Raw genomic sequence first — 24,637 nt, forward strand, 5'->3', positions numbered from 1 at the left:
ATTTCTAGAACAAGCACCAGCACAAGGAGGACAAAGAGCTTCCTCTCACCTTGGCAACTGTAGCAGATGCATCTGACATCCCACCTTTGGAAAGAGACTTAGCTCCCATCCTGGCTGATGCTTCCCAGCACTCATTCAACTCCACTAGCACATCTATGTGCTCATGGACTTGGAGACTGCCTCTTGTCAAAGCAGCAGCTCGTCAGCAAACCCTGCTGCATCCCCCACCCTCCTGAGGACTGTAACCATGGCTTTATTTCCATGCTTTAAGGAAAGATGTTACCACTAAGGGGACATCATTCCCAACCCACAACGACAAAAAGAAGCTGGAGCAAGATGCAGGAATCTGAGTACATTTAAAAGAGGTAGAGATGGAAACTGGAGGAAAATGCAAACCTAGACTGTCCCTGATGCGTCTCAAATCTTCTCCTTCCCTGGGTGGTAAAATTTGCCCCAGTTGAATAAAACACGGTGCACTGGAAGCAGCTGGCTTCTCTAGTGTCAACATGTCCTTTCTGGAGGCAAAATTGAGTGTCTAAAATGCCTTAAGCCCCCCAGGAACCTGGTTAATGCTAATTTAGTCAGTTATTTCCTTCAGTTGACCTTGGTCTAAATGCAATTACCCTGCAAAGAAGTTAAGTGGCACTGGTAAGATGCTCAGCTCTGCTAGAAGGTCTCCAAATACATTTACATAAAATTATCTCTCATGTTAATAGAAGAGATTAATTCCATCAGTCCAGGTTTGCTAGTTCAGAGTGTTTTCTGCAGTTGAACAAAATTCAATTTCTTGTAGCCTGAGCCTCATCTTTTCATTAAATTATTAATAGATTCCACCTATTGCCTCTGGTTTTTGGTCTGTTTTTGTTTTTTTTTCCCTCACTACTGTTACATGAGGCTGTATGGATTCTTGTTTTACAAGGAAAAGCAGTCTCAATTTCTCCTCTTCTTTAATTAGACTTTTCCTGTTTATTTTTTTCATTTGTTCATAAAAACTTGCTTGAAAGACCAAATCATTGCAAAAATGCTATTTACAGGGTCAGATGGTGTATCAGACAATTTACACTGTTGCTTTGTGAAGTTATCCTTTATTCCAAATAAAATTGAGTCTTTCTGGTAAGATCTGGGCCACAGTGGCAAAACAGACAGGGGTACACTGACGCCTTTGCATTCCTATTGCTCAGAGACAAACAAAGTTTGACAGACTATCAACAAAATTCAAGCAAAAAAACCCCAGTCTTAGAACAGAAGCCAGAAAAGTAAATTCCACAAAAGCCATTTCACCTCATGGGAGCACATTAAAGATTTGTCTTTAATACTAACTCTGATCCAGTGTCTCACAATCTAGACATTGGTCCTTAAAGTACACTTTACTAAGAGATGTTTTCTGGTGACACTGTGCTTGGTATGTGGAAATAAGGAGAAAATATTGTTTCTGCTATGCATTTTTCACTGTAAGAAGAAAACTCCATGCATCCTAAATCCCACTTTTTCTGCAAGAAATGTATATTCTTTCCTTGACTGAGGATAGGTGCCATGGGAAATCTCACTCTGATTAATTTCTGTTGCTCCTCAAAATACTTCCAACACACCTCACTGGACCTTCTCATTTAAAGGTTTCAATGTGTGAAAATGGTTATCATGACTGCTTAGCCATCCTCAGACAAGTTATTAATAATAAATATTTTAATCTGACATTATAAATCTCTTTGAAGGTACCACTTTCATATTTTATTGGTATATATAAATATACACACATATATATAGGATTTATCCTTCTGCTTGGGATAAAACTTCAACAGAGCTCCACAGAACAAAAATACAAAAAGTTATAGTTCATGGAGAAGAATGTTATTAATAACAAACAATCTCTACAGCCTTTCCGTGTGACACCAGTCATGCCAGCTGGTCTGTTTATGTCTCTTTACTGCACTTGCAAAATAATAATCCTCTCCTCACAGAGACATAAGAAGAATAATTGTAGTAATCTGATAAACCCTTGCATAGGGATTTTTACATTTTCATGGCACTCATCTGTGATCTACTCAATCTGGTAAGTACCTAGAAGTACAGACCTGCTACAATCACTTGTCTTTAGCCTTGGTTGTGGCATTTTTGCTTGGGAGTAAGAAAGGATAAAGTAAAATGTACCTTGTCCATTTTGGGTTGAATGCACCTGTCTAATGTTAGACAATCTCAGGGTAGTCTTGTACCAGGATACACAGAGCACTTGGTAGAATGCCAGGCAAAAGCTAAGGGCATCATGATCAAACACACGGACACAAAGAAAATGCCTGAGCTGGCAGATGAAGGACAAAACAAAAAGAGGAAAGATCAGAACATAGAGATGTTCAAGTTCATTACTTGTGGCAGTATTTCCCTCAAAAGCTGTCTGTAAAAACAGCCCTGCCCACTTGCCTCTTAACTGTGGAGAAAAACCTCCTGACAGTCTTTCCTTGAACTGAGTCAATCCGTCTGGCTTTTCTAATTCACTTTAGTTGTAAGAAAAGCTTTAAGTCAAAACCTATGTACTATTCTTAGCTTCCATCTGAATTTAAAAATTTAGATAAGAAAAAAGAATGCAAACGATCCTTCTAAAGGTTTCCTTGTTAAAAAGAAAAAGGTAGACTTATATAGGAAATGAAAATAGAAGAGCAGTCATCCTGAAAGCCTCCCACACTATCATGGACAGCACAAGTGAGTTTCTGAAAGGATTTGGCACATGTTGGGCATCTGGGACACAATTCTGCTAGATTTAGCAGGGTCTGATGCAATAGGGCAAGTAATAATGGGTCTAAACTAAAAGAGGGTAGATTCACCCTAGATTTAAGAAAGAAGCAGTTTGTAATAAGGATGGCAAAACACCAGCACAGGCTGCATGGAGAGGTTGTGGTTTCCCAGCAAACATCCAAGGACAAGTTGGATGAGCTTTGAGCAATCTGATATAGCTGAAGATGTCCCTACTTGTGGCAGGAATGGCCTTTAAAGGTCTCTTTCACTCCAAAATATTCTATGATTCTAAATAACTGATTAGGCCCATCAAAGGAGTTTGCACTAAGGGAAGCACTAGAACGTCGGTGTCAATGTGACAAAGGGACTTAATGCACTTAACGTTTGATCATATCCCAAATGGGGACCTGCTAAGTGGCACTGACAGACATGGCTTGGAACAGATCCTGCCATTCTGCTTCCTGAGCTGCTGACGGAACAGGGGCCCTGGAGAAGGAGAATGTGCCACACAGAGCAAAGTTTTTAAGAGCTCTGAACAGCATTAGTAAAAGAAAGTCAATTCTAAGTTGTTCGCAGCAAGAAACTGTGCCTGCCCTGTTTGTTTAACCTACTCAGTGAAGGTACTTAGAAGGTCTCATCTCTGAAGGACCAGGAGATGCTGATTATGTGGGCATGGTTCTTAACTATTAACCTTTTGCAAGAAGGCTTTTACAGTATTTGGATATTCCATGAAAGACACAGCAAAGCCAAGAGAATGGAAAGCTCCAGTGAAAACCCATTACTTGAATTGTCTGAAGAAGGACACGGGAAAAAGCCACATAATGCTCAGATACTTTTATAAATATGGCTAATGAAGTTTGTATTTGAAGTCAAAAAAAGAAGTACTTATTAATTAATATTTATAATAACATCTCTAGATGCAAACTTTATTCTTACTGGCTCTTTAGATCTGGTCTAACTTCACAGTATTAAACCAGCAAATCTTCTTCATCTGATATTTTAGTATACAAGCAGGGACTTGGTTTTGGGACCAATTGTTGTTATTTCTTAGGGGTCCCATTGCATGCACCAGACTACATTCTGCTCTGTGCAGACTTATAAACTGATGGCTCTTGAACATCTCCTTGGGCATCATCTTTTTTCAGCAATATTGGTGACTGCCGGTTGTAGCTCCTCCAAAAGGAGGTATCTTTATTGCACGGCAGCTTGGTAACAAAATGTAACATCCTTTGAGGACCTCCTACCACTTATAGAAACTTCATGATCATTACTCTAACAAGAATTCCCTATTGGTTTCATTCTTGAAAGACTCAGCCCTTATTGCTTTGAATACTTCTCCCAGGAATTGAACCTTCATTATTCACCTTCTCCATATGTGTCCTTTCTCTTTATGACAGCACAATCTTCCTTTCTGATCTGCCAAGCAATCTGGCCACTCTTGGAAAGAGATGCTACTCCTGCCATCCAGAGCATCTTGTGCCTCTATGCCTCATTGACTCACTGTTTTTACACCTCAAGATTTCTCAGTTGAACTATAACAGTAAGGTGGGAGGGTAAGGGATATGGGAAGGCTACTCAGCAGAGGAAAATATGCTGATGACATCTATGAAATTGTAAAACTGGCTCCAACTGTTTAAATGAAAGCATTTTAGAACAGAATTTTATAGGAAATGCAACACATAATAAAGTTGGGCTGTGCCGTATTGCAAAGTTTCAGTGAAGAATCCTTTTATTCACAATGTGATTGACTAATGCTTTAGGAGTTGATGACTCTCTCCTTTTCGCCAATAAAACCAAAGAAACCCTCTCTTGCTTTGCATAAGATATCAAAGAAACAGAATCACACTCATATTTTTTAGGTCTGTACAATCCAAATCAAGTGTCCAGTAGTACATAAGGTGCAAGATCATTTTTCCACCAAATACTGAATTATGCTTAATACGTGATTTTTCAGAAGTCATTTTATAGCTATTATTTCTATGAGAGATAAAGACTTTATGCTTCAATAACTTTCAGAGATGAATAGTGCACTCATGCCAAGTCTTCACTAAAAATGTCTGCAGAACTTAGTAGTTCTGTGTTATTACAATATTTTACATCTGGTATTTATTTTGTAAGCTCTGGCCACATATTCAGTTCTGCAGAAGAACAGGAATAAAAAAGCACTGCCTTTCATTGAATCTGAGGCACCATGAAAACAAAACTGAGCAGAAGAGGAGGAAAAAATACATTATTTCCAGGTAAATTACAAAATAATCTCTCTTTTGATGATCATAGGCAAAGTTCTTTAACTACATATAAGCCGTATGATAGATTTGCAACAATCAAAAGGAATTAGGAAAAAGAAGTCAAATAAAATAGAAAATATTTTATGTTTGGGGGTATAAAACTGCTTTTTTATATAGGAGGTTTTAACCAATTTAGCAAATACAGTAATTTCACGACTACAAGGCGCACCCTTTTGACTAAAATTTTCCCCAGAACCCGGAAGTGCGCCTTATAGTCCAGTGCGCCTTATATGATGGACAAAGTTCAGAAATTTGCCAACCTGGAAGTGCGAGCCGCAAACGCCCCGAGCTGCAGGAGTTGCAGCCCCCCCCTGAGCCGCCGCAGCACTGGCGCTGCAGGAGCCCTGTGCCGTAGGAACCCCGTGCCGCGAGGGGGAACGGCACAGTGGCAGCGCCGAGCCATGGGGGACAGGCAGCACGGCGGTGGCGCCGAGCTGAGCGAGGGACCGGTGGCAGGGCGGTGGTGCTGAGTCGAGCAAGGGGCAGGCAGTAGGGCAGCGGCAGTGCCACTCCGAGCAAGGGGCGAGTGGTGGGGCAGCTCCACGGAGCTGTGAGGGGGAACAGCATGGCGGCACAACGGAGCCGCAAGAGGGAACGGCACGGTAGGAGCGCCAAGCTCAGCGAGGGACAGGTGGCATGGTGGCAGCGCTTTTCTCTTAATCCCTCTTGAATAAAAAACAGTATGTTTTTAAAAATTCCTTGTTATTCTACATTTTAAAATGCTATGACTTGTACCTAATAAGGAGTTCTTTTAAGTAGGAAGCATTGAAAGAATGATGTCTTTGGAAGACAATAATGCTGGCAAGAAGAGGGTTTGAAGACTGGCTGTGTTAGCTTGGAAAGAAATATGGAAAAATATGACCTTGGTTCCATCAATGTAGGTACCATGCTGTGCTCACCCTCAGAACACTGGATGCTGTGTTATCTCTATGACACAGTTTTAAACAGATGCAGCATTCCAAACTGTCCTAACTCACAGAGCTGCTGTGCTCCCTAAGCTCCTGCATCACTTCTGGGTGTCTGTGTTCAGTGGGTGCATCTGATCCAGAGAATTTCCAACTGCTGAAGAAACCTTCATCTGCCTGGAGTTGGACCAGAGCCATGGGCTGGACTAGGAGAAATCATCAGCATAAAGCTACACCTGGTAAGTTTTGGTTCTTTGATCTCTAACTTTGTCTTCATCTAATGAAGTGTTTCTTATGTCACTATATCAAAGTTACACTTTCTTGATGGGAAAATATAGAAAACACAGAGCATCTTGGTTTCCTTGGGAAAAAAACTCAGAAAGATCTGCTGGGTGAACCCACAACTCTCCATTAATGGGACAAAATATGTGAAAAGAGAAGATGCTTTGAACATATTCATAAAATCATTGAATGATTTGTGTTGGAAGGGACATTAAAGACCATCCAGTTCCAAATTCCTGCCATGGGAAGGGACACTTTACACTAGATCAGATTGCTCAGAGCTCTATCCAACCTGACCCTGAATACTTCCAGGGATAGGCCAGCCACAGCTTCTTTGGGCAAGCTCTCTCAAGGATACTATGAAAACATAGCAATGCTCTTTGAAATCACTGAGGACTGATCAGATGGACTACCAAAACATTCTGAAAAAACATTTAGATCCATCCACCCCATTTTCTTAGCTCCTCTTTGGCCATGATCAATATTCACAGTTTTGGTTTTGTTGGGACTTGAGATCAATGTACAGTAATTTCACGATTACAAGTCACACCTGATTATAAGCCGCACGTCCGGGTGTCGGCAACATTTAGGTCTTTGTCCATGTATAAACTGCACCAGATTATAAACTGCACTGTTGTTCGCAGGGAGGACCCACATTCAACAAAGTAACGAATTTGTAATGGAATCGCGGGATCGCTCGCCCTGGCCCGGTGCTGCCCCACAGTGCCGGCAGGAGGGAGGCATGGAGCCCACTTGCACCCACGGCAGCAGTGGGAGGCATGGAGCCCGCCTTCACCCGCAGTGGCGGGGGGAGGGGGAGGCACGGAGCCCCCGCCTCTCCCCCGGGCCGCAGGGCCAGCAGGAGGGAGCCCCCCACCTCCCCCCTGTGCTGCCAGCACAGAGCCCGCCTCCACCCGCTGCACAACAGAGTAACCAATTTGTAACCATCACACTATCCCGGGTTTTATTGGCAGGTGCTAGGCTCGTCACCTCAGCTGGCACTTCTATGTTGGGAAATTTCCAAACTTTTTTCATATATTGGCCACTCCTGAGTGTAAGCTGCATTTCCGGGTTGGGAGCAAAATTTTAGTCAAAATGGTGTGGTGTTCTGCCTGGCACACAGAGGGGACACAGGAAGGTTGAGTGATACGTTTACAGATACCTTGTCATTTAGTAGTGGGAAAACATGTGCAAAGTTAATTCTGATCAGAACTTTAAATCATCAAAACTAACTTTTTATATGTAGACTACTGACCTGAGGGCAATCTGGGACTATTCTTGCAGCTAACAACAGATGCTGCTCTCGGATGTTTCATGTAACTCAGATGGCTATTTTTAGCTGCCCAAGTGATCAGAACAGGTTGATCCACTGGCAGCAAGTAGATATACACAATCTGTCTCAAAAAAGGAGGGGTATAAAACACATTTACTTCAAAATTGAGTGATTTCAAATTTTCTTTACATAAGTACCAATTCTACATATGGCTTTCTGAAGCACTTGAACCTATGCCAACACTTACCATAAAAGAGTGTGGATCAGGACTTTAACCTGTTCTTGCCATTTTCTAACACTATCTCTCAAAAGAGAACAAATATATCAGGTGTCCTACTTAATAGTTAACTTATTGACATCACTGCATCTTGTGTTACTCCTTATGATGATGGACAACTAAGAACAGCTTAAAAACGACAAAGCAAACAGTCAGAGTAAGTGGTTTCAAAATCAATACAAGAATGACCAAGTAGAGGAGTACTTGTTATCTGTTCATCAAAATGATATGAAAAGACATTCTGTGCATTCAAAATTTAATTTAGCTACTTGCTTTATCATCATAAACAGTCATTTCAATATGGGCAATGATTATTTTTCTTCCCAAACATGAATAATATATAATTGCTGGTATTTGGGAAGGCACAAGGTCTTTGCCTTTATCCATCAGTGTAATTTATCATTGCCTTACTTCTTCCTCTGCACTGGTGAGAGAGCTTGTCAGCTCAGCTTGTTCTTAAAAAGCCAGAATGTAATTCAATAATAAATTCACTCAAAGGGTAGCTGTCATGAGACATTCATTTATTTGTATCCATTAGGTGATCTGCACTGCTGTTCTCTCTGAAGAGTGGCTAAGCTGTGGTTTTGAAGCTCAGGAAATATATTGCAGAGATATCTAGTCACCTCCTTCACACTGCTGCCACTTCTGCACAGGCTAGGCAGGGATGCAAATGTGCCCAGGTTCCCCCAGGGTGATAATCAGTCAACCATGACCTAGTGAAGCCCAGAGGAGCAGGCTGTAGTTCCTGACCTGAATGGTGAGTTTGGCTGGTGCCCATGCAGGATACCAGACACATAGGACACACAGATCTGTGTCACCTCCGTATTGCCTGTTCATGGGGGACTGCTCACAGCAAATGATACAGATCCAACTCCAACCCTACCCCATGAGGATGATGCCACTGGGACTGTAAGATACAGGAAGTTCCATGATCAGCTGTTTACAGTCCTGATCTACACCAAGACGGAGATGACTTCATGAATCCTCCCAGCAGCAATGGGAGAGGGTTGTCCTAAAGCAGGATGCTGGAGCACTCCATTACTCCCTCCTGTCTGACAAACTTTCAAGCCAGCAGCTGGAAGGAGTGATGTAAACAGTTCATCTTGTCCCCAGCGGCTGCTGCGATTTTTATAGAGACACTGAGCATCTCCAGGGATAACAGGGATATTATCACCTGTCTGTTGTAAAAGCACGGAGAGAGTGCCCCGCTCCCACCACGGCAGCAGAGGGCGGGGGCAGAGCCCCCCACCTCCTCCCCAAGCCGCGGCAATGGCGGCGCTGGGCCCCCGCCTGCTCCCCGGGCCGCGGCAATGGCGGCGCGGGCTCCCCCCCTCCTCCCCAAGCCGCGGCAATGGCGGTGCGGAGCCCCCCCCGTCTCTCCCCTGGGCTGCAGCAGAGGAGAGAAGAAGAGAGCTCTCCCGCCTCTCTCCCCGCCCCCCGTGCTGCCTGCAGGGAGCCAGGGCAACAGAGTAACACTTTGTAACAATCGCGAAATGCTGGCTTTTACTGGCAGGTGCTTGGCTCGGTGCCCTGGCTGGTACGTCTGGGGTTGTAAATGTCAGAAAATTATTCACATATTAGCCACCCCCGAGTATTAGCCGCACTTCCGGGTTTCCACCAAAATTTTTGTCAAAATTGCTGCGGCTTGTATTCGTGAAATTACTGTACTTAACTTGAGAGATGCAATACAGTCACAGATTGAGGTGACAAATCTGTAGACCATATTTAGTGGCACGCACCCTATGCTGATAATTTGAGAATGGAAACCTCATAAATCATCGCTACCTCTGTATAATTCTTCATCCTAACTTAAATAGAACAGTTTTATTACTTCCATTGCATTTAATCAAAAGCAGTCATTAAAATGCTTCCTGTTGATCTGAATATTTTCATTCTCTCACTCCAGTAATCTACATATCAGACAAACATTTATGCTAGCAGGTGCTCCTTTTGAATTCTGAATCTTTCCTTAGCAGGACATCTACAGATGGTTAGTAGGTCCTTCCTACATAGAGATCTATCATCAGACCTATGAAACACATGTAACTCCTGCAGGAATTTATGTGACCCAAAATGACACATTCTTTCTGTTAGTCTTCTGTCGGTAGTCTCACAAACAAATTCACTCTATCATCAGAAATTCCCACTACCTTCCCCCAGTTCTGTACGCTGTTAAATACAAGTAGCCCTTAAAAAGAAGCTGCATTTTTTTTCTTTAATGCACAAATATGAAGATTCCTATAGTTTGTTAGTTGTATGGGAAGTTCCCTAACACAGATGTGTGTGTACCAAAACTCTCTACCTGTGAGAAAGCATACATATGGACCTGGTAACAGAGTCCTCTGTGGGAATGCTGAGAAATTGCTACCCTAAATACAGCAGAAAAATGAAATGGTGAGCATAATCTGTTTCATATTCTGAAGCCTGATTTTACAGCAACAAATCACAGCAACTAGTCCAGAGACCAGACTGTTCAGTATCCAGTACCTGTGATCTTCAGAATGCAAATGAAGGAAAATAATTTGCAACATAACAAGTGTTTGGTTATAATCTGAGTCATTGTTGTCAGCATTCTTGGATCCTGAAGATCTTGGAAGCAAGAAGTAACAGGGAAAGTATCACATCAGGCTGATTTCCTGACACTGCAGTGATGATGACATCAGCCTGTAGTCTACCAGAAAAGGCAATATATGTGAGCTACCAGTATCCAAGAGATGCTGACAATGTCCCTTCATGAAAAAGCATTAAGTCAGATCTAGAGGGGCCTGAGACGCCAGCAGTAATTTCACGATTATAAGCCGCACCTGGATTATAAGCCGCACTTTCGTTTGCAGTGAACGTTCACAAAGTTGCCAATTAGTAACAGAATCGCGGATGCGGGGTTTACTGGCAGGTGCTGACCTTGGAAACATTATTTCCAAGCAAAAAAAGATATGGACAATAGCTGTAGCAGCGTATCCTGCAAGTTTTATTAACAGTGGAAAAAGATATGAACAACAGTGTGGTCATTTTACAAGCATTTCCAATGAATCTGCATTGCCTTTAAATAGCCACTCAGCTGGGCAGCCGCACAGCCACGTGGGCAGGCAGGGAGCCGGGTGGACGGGGAGCCGGGCGGCCACACGGGCGGGCGGGGAGCTGGGCAGGCAGGGAGCCGGGCAGCCACATGGGCAGGTGGGGAGCTGGGTGGCTGGAGAGCTGGGCGGGCGGAGAGCCGGGCAACCATGCGGGCGGGTGGGGAGCCGGGCAGGCGGGAAGCCGCACAGCCGCCCAAGACTGAAAACACCGAAAAAATACAGAGAACTATCACGGACTCGGATTGGCGGCTCCGCTCAGCTGCAGGGGCTGCGCGGGCTCTGGCTTGGCTCGGGGCTGCTGCAGACTCACACATTTGGGTTGGAAAATTTCTGAACATTGTTCATATATAAGCCGCTCTGGAGTACAAGCCGCACTTCCGAGTACGGACCAAAACTTTAGTCAAAATGGTGCAGCTTATAATCGTGAAATTACTGTAAGTGAGAAATAAATACCCACACAAACATGAGAGTTGTATATTTTCAGTGCCAACCTATTAACTGCTGTGAGTGGGAAAGCTGAAAGTAAGCAGTTCTTGATGGGGTGAAGCTCAACAGAGTTCAAACCTAAGTGTTGAGAGCCACCTCCAGGATCAGGGTCACTACTTGTGAAAGGCACCACTCAGGGCAGACACTGAATGATCCAGGAATTTGACACCACAGTTACCCTGCTACAAGAAATGATTTTCAGGGATGACCAGTCCTGACAGATAGGAATATACTTAAATTGCTGAGACGCAGTTGCAGAAGTGAACGGCTATGTTTTGTTTCCCAGTTCCTGTTTCTTGATGATGATTGCAGCGATAAAAAATTTCTCAGCTTTAAAACCAATCTATATTTGACCTGATTGCTTATATTGCAAATCACTCTAACAGCCCTCCCTAGATGGTATGATTTTCCTCAGTTCTTTTGAGGTCTCTAATATTCACACTAGAGATTGCAAATAGGATTCTAGTTTCCTTCTCTTTTGTCTCTGTCACTGCTCTTTAGGAGATCTTTGTACACAATGTCAGTCACTTCATCTAGAAGAGCTGGATGAATGCCTTTCACTCCTTGAAATAAGGAAAGTAAGGAAACATGCAACTGCTCATATGTGTTGGGAGAGAAGCATCTTGTCTTACTGCTGGCAGGAAAGTGTAGGTGAAGAGACAGTCAGCAGAACTACGTCAGCCACAAAATTCTTCAGGTATCTACTGCACTTAAACAATTTTCATTATTCTGCTTTTTCTGCCCTTCCATGTCTTAAAGTGGCTTATGCTTTATCAATTTCTGAACCAACCCCACAATTGACTTACCCGCCTTCAAAAGGATTGTCCCCTGGGATGACGTGAGTGCTGTCCTTGCCAATCAGGAACTTGATTCGATCATAGAAGGAATGCAAGCTCTGCTGGGAGATGGGGGCTTGCGTCTCCTGGATGATATCCAAGGGGTCCGGAGAGCCCAGGCACAGCGCATTAACGTGGCACAGTGGCTGCAAGCAGCAGTCTGGATCCATGCAATCCACCAGGCCATCTACAGAAGGGTAAGGAACATTTTAGAGCAATGGAAACATGGAGTGCAGCAGACTTCAGGATGCAAGAACTCTTTCCAATGCCACCAATAGAGAAATGCAGACTTTCATCTACATTGAGTAAGGCATGTTCACTTAAAATCACAATAAGGAATGTAAAATACACATTAATATATAATATAAATATGCAGTAGGATGTAATACGTGAAAACTCATATATTAGACTGGGCCCTCAAAAAAGCATATTTTACATATTTTAGATTAATACTAGGAAGTGCCATTCCACAACTCAGTCAATTGGGTAACTCCAGAGCCCCCAAAGATTGTCATGGGATTTTTTTGCCAAAATACAAAACTTCTGTACCTTGCTCCTGTTCATTGTGCAAATCACAGACATGTTGCATCACACCAAAGCTACCATGTTTGCTTTCAGCAGGACTAAACAGTGAATAAAGCCATGGCATCTACCATGGTTGCAGAGAGATCTATACATGTAACCTAGTAAAACAGAGTAGAAAGTAAAGGAGATTTTGCTGGGAAGGTTTTATCTCTTTTGACCTTGCTCACATTGATTTGATACCGACACAGAGTAACAGATGATCTCAAACTCTCAGGATATAAATCTTGCACTTTCAGCACCATTAAATTAATAGTAGCAACAGTAATAGCAGTGGACACACATGGAAAGGCTTGCTGAGCATACTCCAGTAAAATGAGGGTTTGCATATCTGTCAAGCCATCAGTTGCACAGACAGTACTACTTCCCCTCCCACTGCCACAGCAACATTCCCTGCTTCATTTTGAGATGCCACTGCTCATTGCAAGCAGCACAGTAAAAAGCAGTGACAGGAATAGAAATACAAAAAAAGCCTCAAAAGAGGTTTGATGAAGCATCACATTCAGCAATAAAAGTTGTTAGCATGTAGTAGAGACAGATCTTTAAATCAGATAAGGGAACTGGATGTTTTTGTTCTGGGGTAATGGGATATGGAGCCCTTCACTTCCAACTCATCAGTTCAAGCAAGACAGTTTGACAATGAATGAAAATTACTACCATGTGATGGCTGTTCACAGACCTATGTGAAATGAGTGGTTGGTCTCTGTGTAGCTGCTGGGAGCTCCATACATCACAGAAACCACCTTTACAGCAAGCACCCTACTAACGACTCCAGCAGAGAGGCAAGAAATGAACGTGCCTGGAGAGTAACACTCTCCTGAGAGGTAGTGTCTCCCTGAAGAGGGATGAATTCTTTAGTTTTCAGGATAATGGAAGAAACAGTAAATTAAAACAAGACATTATTACTGTTTGTGAGCTTCAGTTTTGTCCCAGTTTTACCAGTATGTATTAGAAGTCCTTTCAGTAATGTTATTGGCACTACTTTGTATTTACTGCAGTATAAACAGGATGAAATCTGATCTTTTATTCTTCTAGTACTTAAGATGGCTCACACATCGTGGGCTTGGATTCTGTTGAGTTATACCTGTTCCAATCTTGGAATAGCTTACTGTTTAAAACATTCCTGACATCATCATTTCATGTGGTTACTCACACACAGAAAGCTGAACAACAAGCCTGACCGCAGTTCCCAGCACTTCCTGTGTCCTAGTAGGTCAAAGACGATGAGTACCTGCTCTGTGTAGAAACACACACAGACACACACACACAGACACACACACACACACTGGGTCATTTCCACAAGTGCTCTGCACATGCCGTTAATGATAATGGGAGCACTGTTAGGCCAGCAAAAGAGCTTTGGAAAATCCCACCTCTTACCCTTACCTCTGTCTGTCCTAACATCTCTACATCTTTATAACTCCTTACAAAATTGCCACAGAAATTTTTGTCTCGGACACTAAACCTACCCATTGGCCTTTTCTCTTGATGACTAATGATAATGAAAAAGAACTAATTAGAGTTTCTTTGCCCATTAAAAAAATTACTTGCTGCAGATGATTAGATCAGTAGGATTCTGGAAGGTCACATCTTAGATGGAGTTTGAGAGACCATTCACAGACCTGCTTAGATTTAACAGGTTTAGACACAGCTAACTACTTAAAAAAAAAAAAAAGAAAGAAAAAACAGAAGAAAGAAAAAAAAAGAAAAAGGAACAACAAACCAGCCTTGTTACTGTATTGACTACAGTTTCAAGCAAGATAAAATGTTGTCTTTTTCTCCCAAGCATTAATAATGTTTTCTGAGGCTACAGACACTTGGCTGAAAGGATGGCAAACCAGGTGTACCATACCTCTTCATTAACCTGTCTTTTTTCTAGGCATCAGAAATGTGTTTTGGGGCCTGAAGCTGCAAGACAGCAAGAAAATGTCTTTGCAGGAAAGTGTAGATAAATGTTTGAAGAATAGATGCAGAGGGCAATATTTTGAACAGGTGAGAATGATGAGGACTCATCTGCAGATAAGCCTTTCAACTAATGTGTTTTGGACCTATGTGGAATAAATTGAGGATAACTACGCCAGAGAGGTCTGTCACTGACATCCTAAATTCATGAAGGTATGTGAGGGCTGAAATGGCATTTAGCTACACAACTCCCTCTAATACCAAGAGCAGTTTCGGGACAAAACATTTCTTTAGCTTAGGAAATGTAATGGCTATTTCTGTCTGAGTCATGAAGAACAGCAAGAGTTAATCTACAAATCAGATCATAAGTAGTGATGTCTTCATGTGCATACTGTTTTCTTGATTTTTTTATTGTATGGTCCAAAAGTCACCAAGTGGTGCCCTACAGTGAATTGTCAGGAGATACAGTGACAGTGTACACAGCTACGACTTTTCATGCTCTGATATCTCTCACTGGATCCATCAGAAGAGTGAGGATTAAGTGACATTTGCAAGAAGCTCCTGACCCATGAAGAGCAAGGTGTTCAGGGAGCTGCATAGATTAATAAAAAAAAATCAGAGCAAAATAAAACTCTGGCTTTAACTGTCCAATTCAACAAAAACCATATGAAGTTGACATAAAACAACATAAAACCAATAAGACAAAACATCTTTGAAATCCACAAAGCATAAAGGTGAATTTTCATTAGAAATCACTGCAAATTTTTCAGAGACAGGTAATAGAGGGAGGTGAACATAGGCTAAAAGCCCTCTGCACCCCAAGTTTTGCAGCAGCAAAACCACAGAGATCCATGACTTGCATGTGGATACCTAAGTCCAGCAGCTCCCAGAGCACAGGTAGGCTGCACAGTAAGTTCTTAGTTATGGACGCCTTTATACAGCTCTTGGTTTTAAAAAGTGACCCTTACTTAAGTAAACTGTAATATGACCATGGCACTTCAGAGCAGAGAACCAATGTACTGCTGAATTATCTCTGAGATGTCTTGCATAGGGGGATTACTACAATTCATAAGTTTTAAGGCTACTATGATCAGCTTGTCTGACCTCTTAGACCCACAGGTTGTTTATTTTTTTCCCACTCAGAACTGGATTAAAGTCTGTGTTTTAGAAAAATATCTCATATACCAAAGACTCACCAGAGTGAGTCCACCACTTCCTCCAGTAGACTTCTGAAATGCTTAATTACTGCTAGGGAAGTATGTCTTATTTCAAGGTTGGACTTGTCTAACTCCAGTATCCCACGACTCGTCTTGTTTGGCCTTCGTCCATAAAGTTACCAGTAGTTCCTTCTGCCTGGCATGTTCTAATGTCTTTTCCATGCCCAAGTACCTCCGCACAGAACAAGAACCCTTTCCAAATTTTTTCTCTGAACACTGAGGAAGAACAAAATCCCCATTTTAAGGTTTGTTTTCCATCCACTTTGGACTTTTTGGTGTATGACATCCTTTGATCTCTTTCCAGTAATTTCACATCTGTTATGTGTGGACACCAACACTAGACACAACACCATGTCAGCAATATTGGCTGCAGAAAAGTGACAACTTCCTCTTCTCCAAGGAGTTTTTGGGCTTCTATACTTCTATGGTTCACAGAGGTGAAGGCACAAAAGCCTTGCACTGAAAATTCATGTTGAGACAATTACCTCCAGTGACCTCAAAATCCTGTTCTGAGTCATTGCTTCTCAAGAATCTCTCAACCCTCCAGTATAACATCCTTTCTTTGTTCTCATGGCTATTTTGCACTTTGCTGCATTATGATACATTTTGTTTGTGACCTTGCAGTGATGTGAATCAGATGACTCTGTGTCAAAATGGTCTGGGTACATTATTACCACCATATCGAGCTTTAGGTGACCTGAAAATTTCACCAAAGAGAAGCAAACTACATTCTAAGACAATAATGAAAATGCTGAGTAGGGCTGGATACAACATCCAGTTCAAGGGATCCCTACAAAAACCTCTACAATGATGGATGCCTTCCAATTAACAAATTAATTCAGAGATGTGTCACTAAGCCAGATTTTAAGATATCTCTTGTGCTCCTTCTTATTTTCATGCAATAGGAATTTTTACATCTTTGAGACTGTTTATGCATTCTATATCACATACATATCCTTTGACTGTCCTGCTAAAACCAATCCCCCTTCCTTTGCATGAAGTCATGAAATAAATATCTTTTTGCAATCTTAAGAGTTACCATGGGGTGAATCAAACCATTGTGGTTGTGAAAAGGGAGCCGTTGGCAAGATGTTGTCACATCTGGTACAGAATGTGTTCAGTGGTTTCCATCTTTTGCTAAGATTCATGTAATCATAGAATAAATCAGAGAAGATGGCACTTCTTCAGGTCACCTTGTGAGCCCTGGCTCATTCCCTTCAGAGAGGGACTTGAAGGAGAATGAACTGGGCTCAGCAGATACCCTTCCTTTTCTGCCACTGAGGATAAAGCAGCTCCAGTTTATTCAGCCAACACTGTATTTTAGGGGACAAAGACCACTTTTATCAGGTAATCTGCACTCCGTATATCACTAGACAATGAGTTTTATTTTGGGATGGCTCATATAACTCATATCTTGTGGGTGGAGTTATAATTTTTTTTATAATGGTGCTCTGACTCCCTTAAAGATTTGAAATCCACCAATCCCATCAGTGAGCTCTTCAAAACAATGCTTTAGACTGCAAATTCCCTGGGAGCAGAGACTTTCTTTTCTGTTCCCAAAACATCTGTTCCAGTCCCAAAGAGCTCTGAAGTGTCAGCACAACCCAATGAAATTACCACAATTCTCATTAAAGTTTTGTATCTGCAATGTATGTTCAGCTTTTTCTCCATAGGAGCATTGTTTTCATGGAAGGGGCTCCTTCTTGGAGCAGGACCTTGGCCTAACAAGTGCAACATTTGCATAATACCTGCTAGAGAACACCTGATTTTAACTGACTTAAAACACTCACTGTAACTACCAGGACAGCCACACTAGATAATGACAACACATGGAAATGCTGACCTCACTCAGGAATTTCATGAGATACAGTAATTTCACGAATACAAGCCGCACCAATTTGACTAAGATTTTGCTCCTAAACCAGAAATGCGGCTAATACTCAGGAGTGGCTAATATGTGAATAATTTTCTGACATTGACAACCTCAGAAGTGCCTGCCAGAGTGTCGAGTCGAGCTGCTGCAAAGTCAGTATTTTGCGATTGTTACAAATTGTTACTCTGTTGCACTGCGGGTGGAGCCTGGCTGCCTGCAGGCAGCACGGGGGGCGGGGAGAGAGGAGGGAGAGCTCTCTCCTTCCCTCCTCTGCTGCAGCCCGGGGGAGAGACGGGGGGGCCCTGCACCGCCATTGCCGTGGCTCGGGGAGGTGGCGGGGGACCCGGGCCGCCACTGCCGCGGCTCTGGGAGGCGGCGGGGGGCTCCGTCCCCGCCCGCTGCCGTGGGAGTGGGGGGGGCTCCGTCCCTGCCTGCCACCACAGGGCAGCGCCGGGCCGTGGTGACCGAGCCCAGTGGCAGCGGCGGCTGGCCCCCAGTGGCCCCGCTGAGCGGCAGCGCCACGCTGGGCTACCTGGCCCCATCGGCAGCCCCGAGCGGGCTGAGCCTGCACAGCCCGAGCCGAGCCAGTAAACCCCGCCCTGACGCCGTTCTGTTACTATTTGGCAACTTTGTTGCACGCAGGTCCTTGCTGCGAACGACAGAGCGGCTTATACACAGGTGCGGCTTATTTATGGACAAAAAATGAAATATTTGCCAACACCCAGAGATGCAGCTAATACTCAGTGTGGCTTGTATTCGTGAATTTACTGTACTCCATCACTGCCTTCCACAAATAGTCACCTGGATACCAAATTTAAGATGAGCTGAAATTAGTAGGCTTTCAAACACTGCTTGTGACCCATCACTTTCTGAAAAGCATGTCCTTTATGATGTTTGTCTATATGATGCATGCAAAAAAACACATCCACCCAAACCAACCAGAAATTTTTGAATTCCTACAAAATAATTATTCTTCAGCAGCAATGGGGCTATTTGCTGTCCCTGCTCTCCTTGAGTTGCTGCTGAACTTGCTGGCTGCAAAGTGCCCAGAAATCCCACAGCAGTCTCATTTCTCCTTTGTGTCCTGTGCAGTCAGCTTCCAAGATCCTCACTCACAGCCACACAGCACCCAAAAGATGTCAAGGATTAGAGCTTTGCACAGAAGCAAAGGGCTGATTTCGAGACACTGCTTCTGCAGTAAACAAGATCAGCTGAGAGCTAATAAAATTTCAAATTAGCTGTGACTTTTCATGGCCCTACAATTGTGTTGGCTGATTTAATGGGCAGTGTCTTAACTGGCTGAGACTGAATAATGGAGCACTTCTACAGAGTTATGGATGCTGCAACAAAAATCAGTCATGCTAACATCACCAACAGAATGCAAATAACCTGCAGCCAGAGGTGTTATTATGTGTTTAGGCAGACTCTGACAGGTGCTGCATGTCAAGTGTCAGGTTGGAACAGGCAGGCCATGGGTAAGGATGGATCTGTTTGTACACTGAGCATTCTGTGAACCCTGACACACTCTTGGAGCCCCAGACAGGCAGGCACTCAGATGGAGGTGAGCTTAAGGAGCCTGATTAGGGTGAATCTGGGACAGCACACATGACAAATGCAAGCATTGCTCCTGCTAAAGACCATGACACTTTTTGTCACTGACTGCAGTGGGATGAGCCTCTATGAGAAACTGTATCAGGCAAAGCAAAACTAGGAAGTGAAATCAACAATAAAACCCCACTGTCTCACATGGGAGTATTTCTACTGGCAACAAAAGCATAAAATGCTGATTTTACAAATAATTGTGTCTCTCACCTCACCCAGTTCTTATCTTTCAGCTCCCCTTCTGTGCCATTCATCAGGCAACATTATCACTTTTTGTGGGGATACTGTCTTGTTCTGTAATGTTTTTGGATGAATTACTGGGAGAGTTTGGGTGGTAAAGGTTTTAAATGTAAATGCTCAAAGGTAAAGATAACAAAGTCTTTGTCTTGCCCTTGAGCAAATCAGATTTTACTTTTCGGTTCTAATCTAAACTCTGGTTTAGAGGAAGGCTCTAAAGGAATGGCCCAGTACTTTTGCACAAACAAGTTAATGTTCACGTGGATGCTTGTGCTGATAAAGGTTTTACAGAAATAATGATGTTCTGCCCTGAGTTGAGGACTGACACTCAATTACCTGAACTGGATTTGGGGAATAAATGGGTTTTACTTCAGTGCTTTGCAGAGAGAAATTTTACTTATTCAACAAGAGTTGCAGCTTTTGGCTGCTCTAAGGAGTCAAAGGGAAACAAAACACAACTGTAAGGAACAATGGCAATGTGACTGTCAACTCTTGGTGACCACATTAGCTATTCATATTCTCTTCACTCCTATCCCACCAGCTCTGTTTTAATTTCACCTGAATAAGCATCTCACTGGTTGTATCCTGGCTAAATTAGATTGCCAGCTGCCTGGGAAAGGAACTGCCCTCACATCTTTCTCTAAGTGTTCAGCACTTGATTGCAAATTTGAAATAACACAGTCATATGTAATAGCAGTCAAGTATTTGAGTTACAGAACTCCTTGGGTTCCTGTGCAGAGCCTCTGTGGGGGTAGTCACTACAGAAATACTCTGCAAAATGTTCATCCTAATCCAGAGCTACATTCTTTTAAAAAAACCCCATCTGAATAGAAAAAGAAGGGAAGTGGAAGGAGGAAATGACAGAAAACACATGATAATCACCACTATCTGGCATAAACCACAGCTGTAATAACGTGTTTAGAGTCTACAACTTCACAGCATCCCGCAGCTTGTCATTGCTCTGGAGAATACAGTTGATGCAGTTGTATTGGTTTCGTGGGCTTCCTCCTTCTCCAGGCAGATTTTTAACAGCCAGCAAAACAGCATAGGTTTCTATGCAACCAAGCAACCTAGGATTTGAGGGAATTGCATGAAGCTGAGCAAGGCATGCGACAGCCTCTCCTAGCTTAGGAAAGACTGTGCCCTGAGGTGCATCAGGCACAGAATCATCAGCTGGGCAAGGGGGGGGTATTGTCCCGCTCTGCTCTGTGCTGGGGCAGCCTCACCTCAAGGCCTGTGTGCAGTTTTGAGCACCACAATATCTTTCTAAAAAGGTATAAAGCCATTAGAGAGTGTGCAAAGGAGGGCTATGAGGAATGTGAAGGTTTTGGACAGGAAGCCATATGAGATATGGCTGAGGTCACTTTGTTCAGCCTGGAGGAGACTGAGGCAAGACCTCATCATGGTTTGAAGCTTCCTCTCAAAGCGAAGAGGAGAGACAGGCACTGATGTCTTCTCCGTGCTGGCCAGTGACAGGACCCGAGTGAACAGCATGAAGCTGTGTCAGGGAAAGTTTAGGCTGGGTATTAGGAAAGGGTTCTTCACCTAGAGTGTGGTTGGGCACTGGAACAGGGAAGTGGTCGCAGCACCAAACCTGACAGAGTTGGGGTTGTCCTGTTCAGGCCAGGAGTTGGGACTCAGTGATCCTTGTGAGCCCCCTCCAGCTCAGGATATTCTATGATTCTGTGACTAGCATTTGGACAATAAGTAGAAGTTGCTTAACCTGATCAATTGTCATGCAATAGCATTACTGAAACTACCTCCTTCAGGAGCCAAAGCACCTCTCAAAAGTGATTCCTCTGAGCAAAAGGAACTTAGAACTTAGCAATTTTTTGGTGGGAACAGTGGTTTCACACTCTCAGCAGCTGAGAGATTCTTGTCACCAAGGTCTCTCACTTTCCTGGCAAGTGCTGCAAGTGTTAAGCTACTGTTGAAAAGTTCACCCTAACATATTCTGACTGAATACAAGCCAATTTAAGCAATCATCTGAGAACAGCTCGGAAAGTGGTCTCAGATAACTCAGATATTGGCATATTTCTCAAATCCTGGTCAAGAGGAAAGTGGCCACGCACTCTATGTGTGTTGAGCATAGTCAGCGCAAAACCTTAGGATTCTAGGGCAACTTTCTGCTTCAGACAGCAACAGTTTGCCTCAGATGCTGAAGTAGGTCTGGTAGAGCTTTCCTGAATTTCTGCTTTAAACATTAAACTCTGTTTAAGCACCTTTTGAGGTGCAGAAATGCTTTGTGAAATAAGCGTCCAATCTGCTTTTTCTGAAGCTGGTTCATGTCACCTTCTGTTATTTCTTGTGTACCAGTAGTGACTCTTTCCCCTAAGTTAGCTCCCTCATTTCAGTGGACAGTGGTAGGTTTCCTTCAACACAAAGAGTCTTTCATAACTTCTTTCTGAATCTATTAATCAAAGGCATTTCATTAAGGACTCCTTCAAAGAACCAGGAGCTCACCCAAGGTGTCAAGACAAGGCACTGCTAGGTCCCCAGTTCATGACACGTCATCCTCTCCAATGGCACAATCAATACCTGCTCTGGGATGCTGGAATGCCTGGGTTAACACTGCCCTCCTGCCAGCCTTGCTGCCAACCACCAGCTGCAGGTGACACCCATGTGTTACCATCCAACACAAAATCAGCTAAGAGATGAAACCTGAAAATGTGAACTGGTCATTTTATACGAGGAGAAGTCAATTAGCAGTCACCATGAAACAGAGGAAGAGAAGCTGGGTGATTTCTAACAAATTATACCAGTTGCCTATATTTCAGGTACAGCAGACTTCCTCATCCTTTTAGCAGTGCTTTGTGGTTTCTCCAAGATGACCCTGTTGTTTGACTAGATCTATCTGTGACGGAAAATGCTAATTTATGATGGTTGTTTCCCCAGGTGCATTCAGATCTCAATACTTCTCTCCACAAATGTAGCCAGTACATAATTGCATAATTTTTTACAATTTTGAGAAAGCAGAGAGCTCATGCACCACGCCCAGGAGACAAGCTTCTCATACTATTAAAGCCCAGGGCATGAGGGCAAAAAGAAAAAGGAACTATCAGAAAGCACTGCACCACTTTGTCTGCAGCTCAAGCATTTGAAAAGACAAAGGTTTGTGTTCTGGGGTTCTCTTGGATTCTTTGCAATTCCCTTTAAAGCCCTGAGACTACCTTCAGGTGTAACTCTATGCACTCCAAAGATCAGTGCAGACTTCTGCCAGCTCTCTAGCACTATTTGGCATGTGGTGGACAGATGGTGAACACACGGGTGTTAAGAAGGCCAGTGTGCCATGCCAAAATTTCTCTTGCCAAAGATTTGAAATGCTGCTGTTCCAAAGCATTATGTAAGTCTCCACCTTACTAAAAACACTACCTGATCTTTGAATGGGGCAACGCACTGTGGAGTTGCCAGTGAGCAATGGTACAGTTAAACAACACTGATTTGCCCCAGAGAAGCCATTCCTGAATTACACGGTTGCTGAAGTGACCTGATCACTGCTCTAAGGTTGGGAGATTAAGGCAACCTTCAGTTGCTCTGGTCCAGGAGGATAAGGGAAAGAACACACACAAATTGCTCCACCTGCTAGCTTTTGGGAAACATCTGGTGCAGCACAGATTGAACTTGCAAAGGCAAAATGGGGCCATGGGTACACTGGAACTCTCTGTTTGTCCTAGCTAAATGAGACATAAACTGAGGGGAAGGAGCTTTGCTAATACAATTCTTGCAGAAAAAGAGAACGGGATGGTTTACTTTTCTCAGTCCCAAAGGAAGATCATTGACCAGATGACAGCTAAGAAAAATGGAGTTTGTATAGTTTTATGTGATGGTGTAAAATATATGTTATGACAGGCCAGCCTTACTTGTCTAGGAAGGATATCTATCTATCTATCTATCTATCTATCTATCTATCTATCTATCTATCTATCTATCTATCTATCTATCCTCTTAATCACCAACACTAACCTTTGGAAGAGGTAGTGGAGAACAGCAGACAACTGAATAGAAACCTCTAATGAACATGAAGATTTAGATAATATTGTGAACATTGTCATTTCAGACATTTTTCATATGAGAAAGACTCTTGCCTTCCACAAATAAAGTAGATTCCTGTTTGACAGAGTTCAGCAGCTGTTCATTAATTGTTTAAAGCAGGAAATGAAAGATGGATTGGTTCCAGTTCCTGGAGAACCAGCAAGTTTTACCCTACCTGGAAGACTTGGTTACACTGGAAAAGCTCCAAACAATAACAGAGGCCCTCAAGTAAAGCTACTGTCCAGAACTTCTACACCAAATGAGCAATTTAATTTAACATCTGTAGTCCTCTCATTATTTCAACTCAGTATGATCTTGTCTTCACTGCGAAGACATTGAAATGGAGAACTGGACAACTCTGGCTCTCAACAGTTAGAGGATTTCTCCAGAACAGGGATGGATAACACAGCTTTGCTCTTTAACATCATGTTCATGAGATTAGTTAAGAATATCCTCTCTTCCCCCCCATTTTTTCCTGTACACTCTGTTCCTAACAGAGGAGTGTACCTATGCAGCAGAGCCCGTATTTAGCCTATGGAATACCAGCCTCTTCTCATGGTGTTACCAAATGCCATTAAATCCACTTTCAGGACTTGTCACAGAAAAGAATTTCCTTGATTTTTCAAACTTTAAACATATTCTTCAAGTACATGACAGAGCATTCAGTGTGGGGTGAGACATGTAGGTACTACCTGTCACACTACTCTTAGGTAGTGACTGTTTGCAGCAATGAATTAGAGAGGCTATTTTCTGCTTGTTTTAAAGAAACACCTCCTGTTTGCTGTAATACAGGTGGCCTCTTAGGTCAAATGTACAAAACCTTGGCCTTTTACCCAGAGTGTTACAGCTCGGTCACAGCACTGTTTTTTCTTAACTGATACTGGATGATCACCTGCTCTCAGGCACTCACTACACCTTCTTCCAAGTTGATGGGCTCGGTGTTTAAAAGTGTAAACAAAGTGGACTTTGGTGTGAAACCTAAGTGCTAGCTCTGACAAATGACACTTTTGTGTGGAGAGGGAACTGTGCTCAGAAACAACT

General features: G+C 43.0%; 1 protein-coding gene across 12 annotated transcripts in view; it reads right to left on the reverse strand.

Annotated features, from left to right (window-relative positions):
* The window catches only part of TENM4 (teneurin transmembrane protein 4), a 634,039-nt gene that overhangs the window by 90,732 nt on the left and 518,670 nt on the right, over nt 1-24,637 (reverse strand). For all 12 annotated transcript variants that reach the window (XM_042779057.1, XM_042779056.1, XM_042779058.1 and 9 more), the window contains one exon: nt 12,122-12,338. In XM_042779057.1, coding sequence (XP_042634991.1) covers nt 12,122-12,338 — 217 coding nt within the window. The remainder of the gene's footprint in view (nt 1-12,121; nt 12,339-24,637) is intronic.

The sequence above is a fragment of the Catharus ustulatus genome, chromosome 2 (assembly GCF_009819885.2).
Source record: "Catharus ustulatus isolate bCatUst1 chromosome 2, bCatUst1.pri.v2, whole genome shotgun sequence".
Lineage (NCBI taxonomy): Eukaryota > Metazoa > Chordata > Aves > Passeriformes > Turdidae > Catharus > Catharus ustulatus.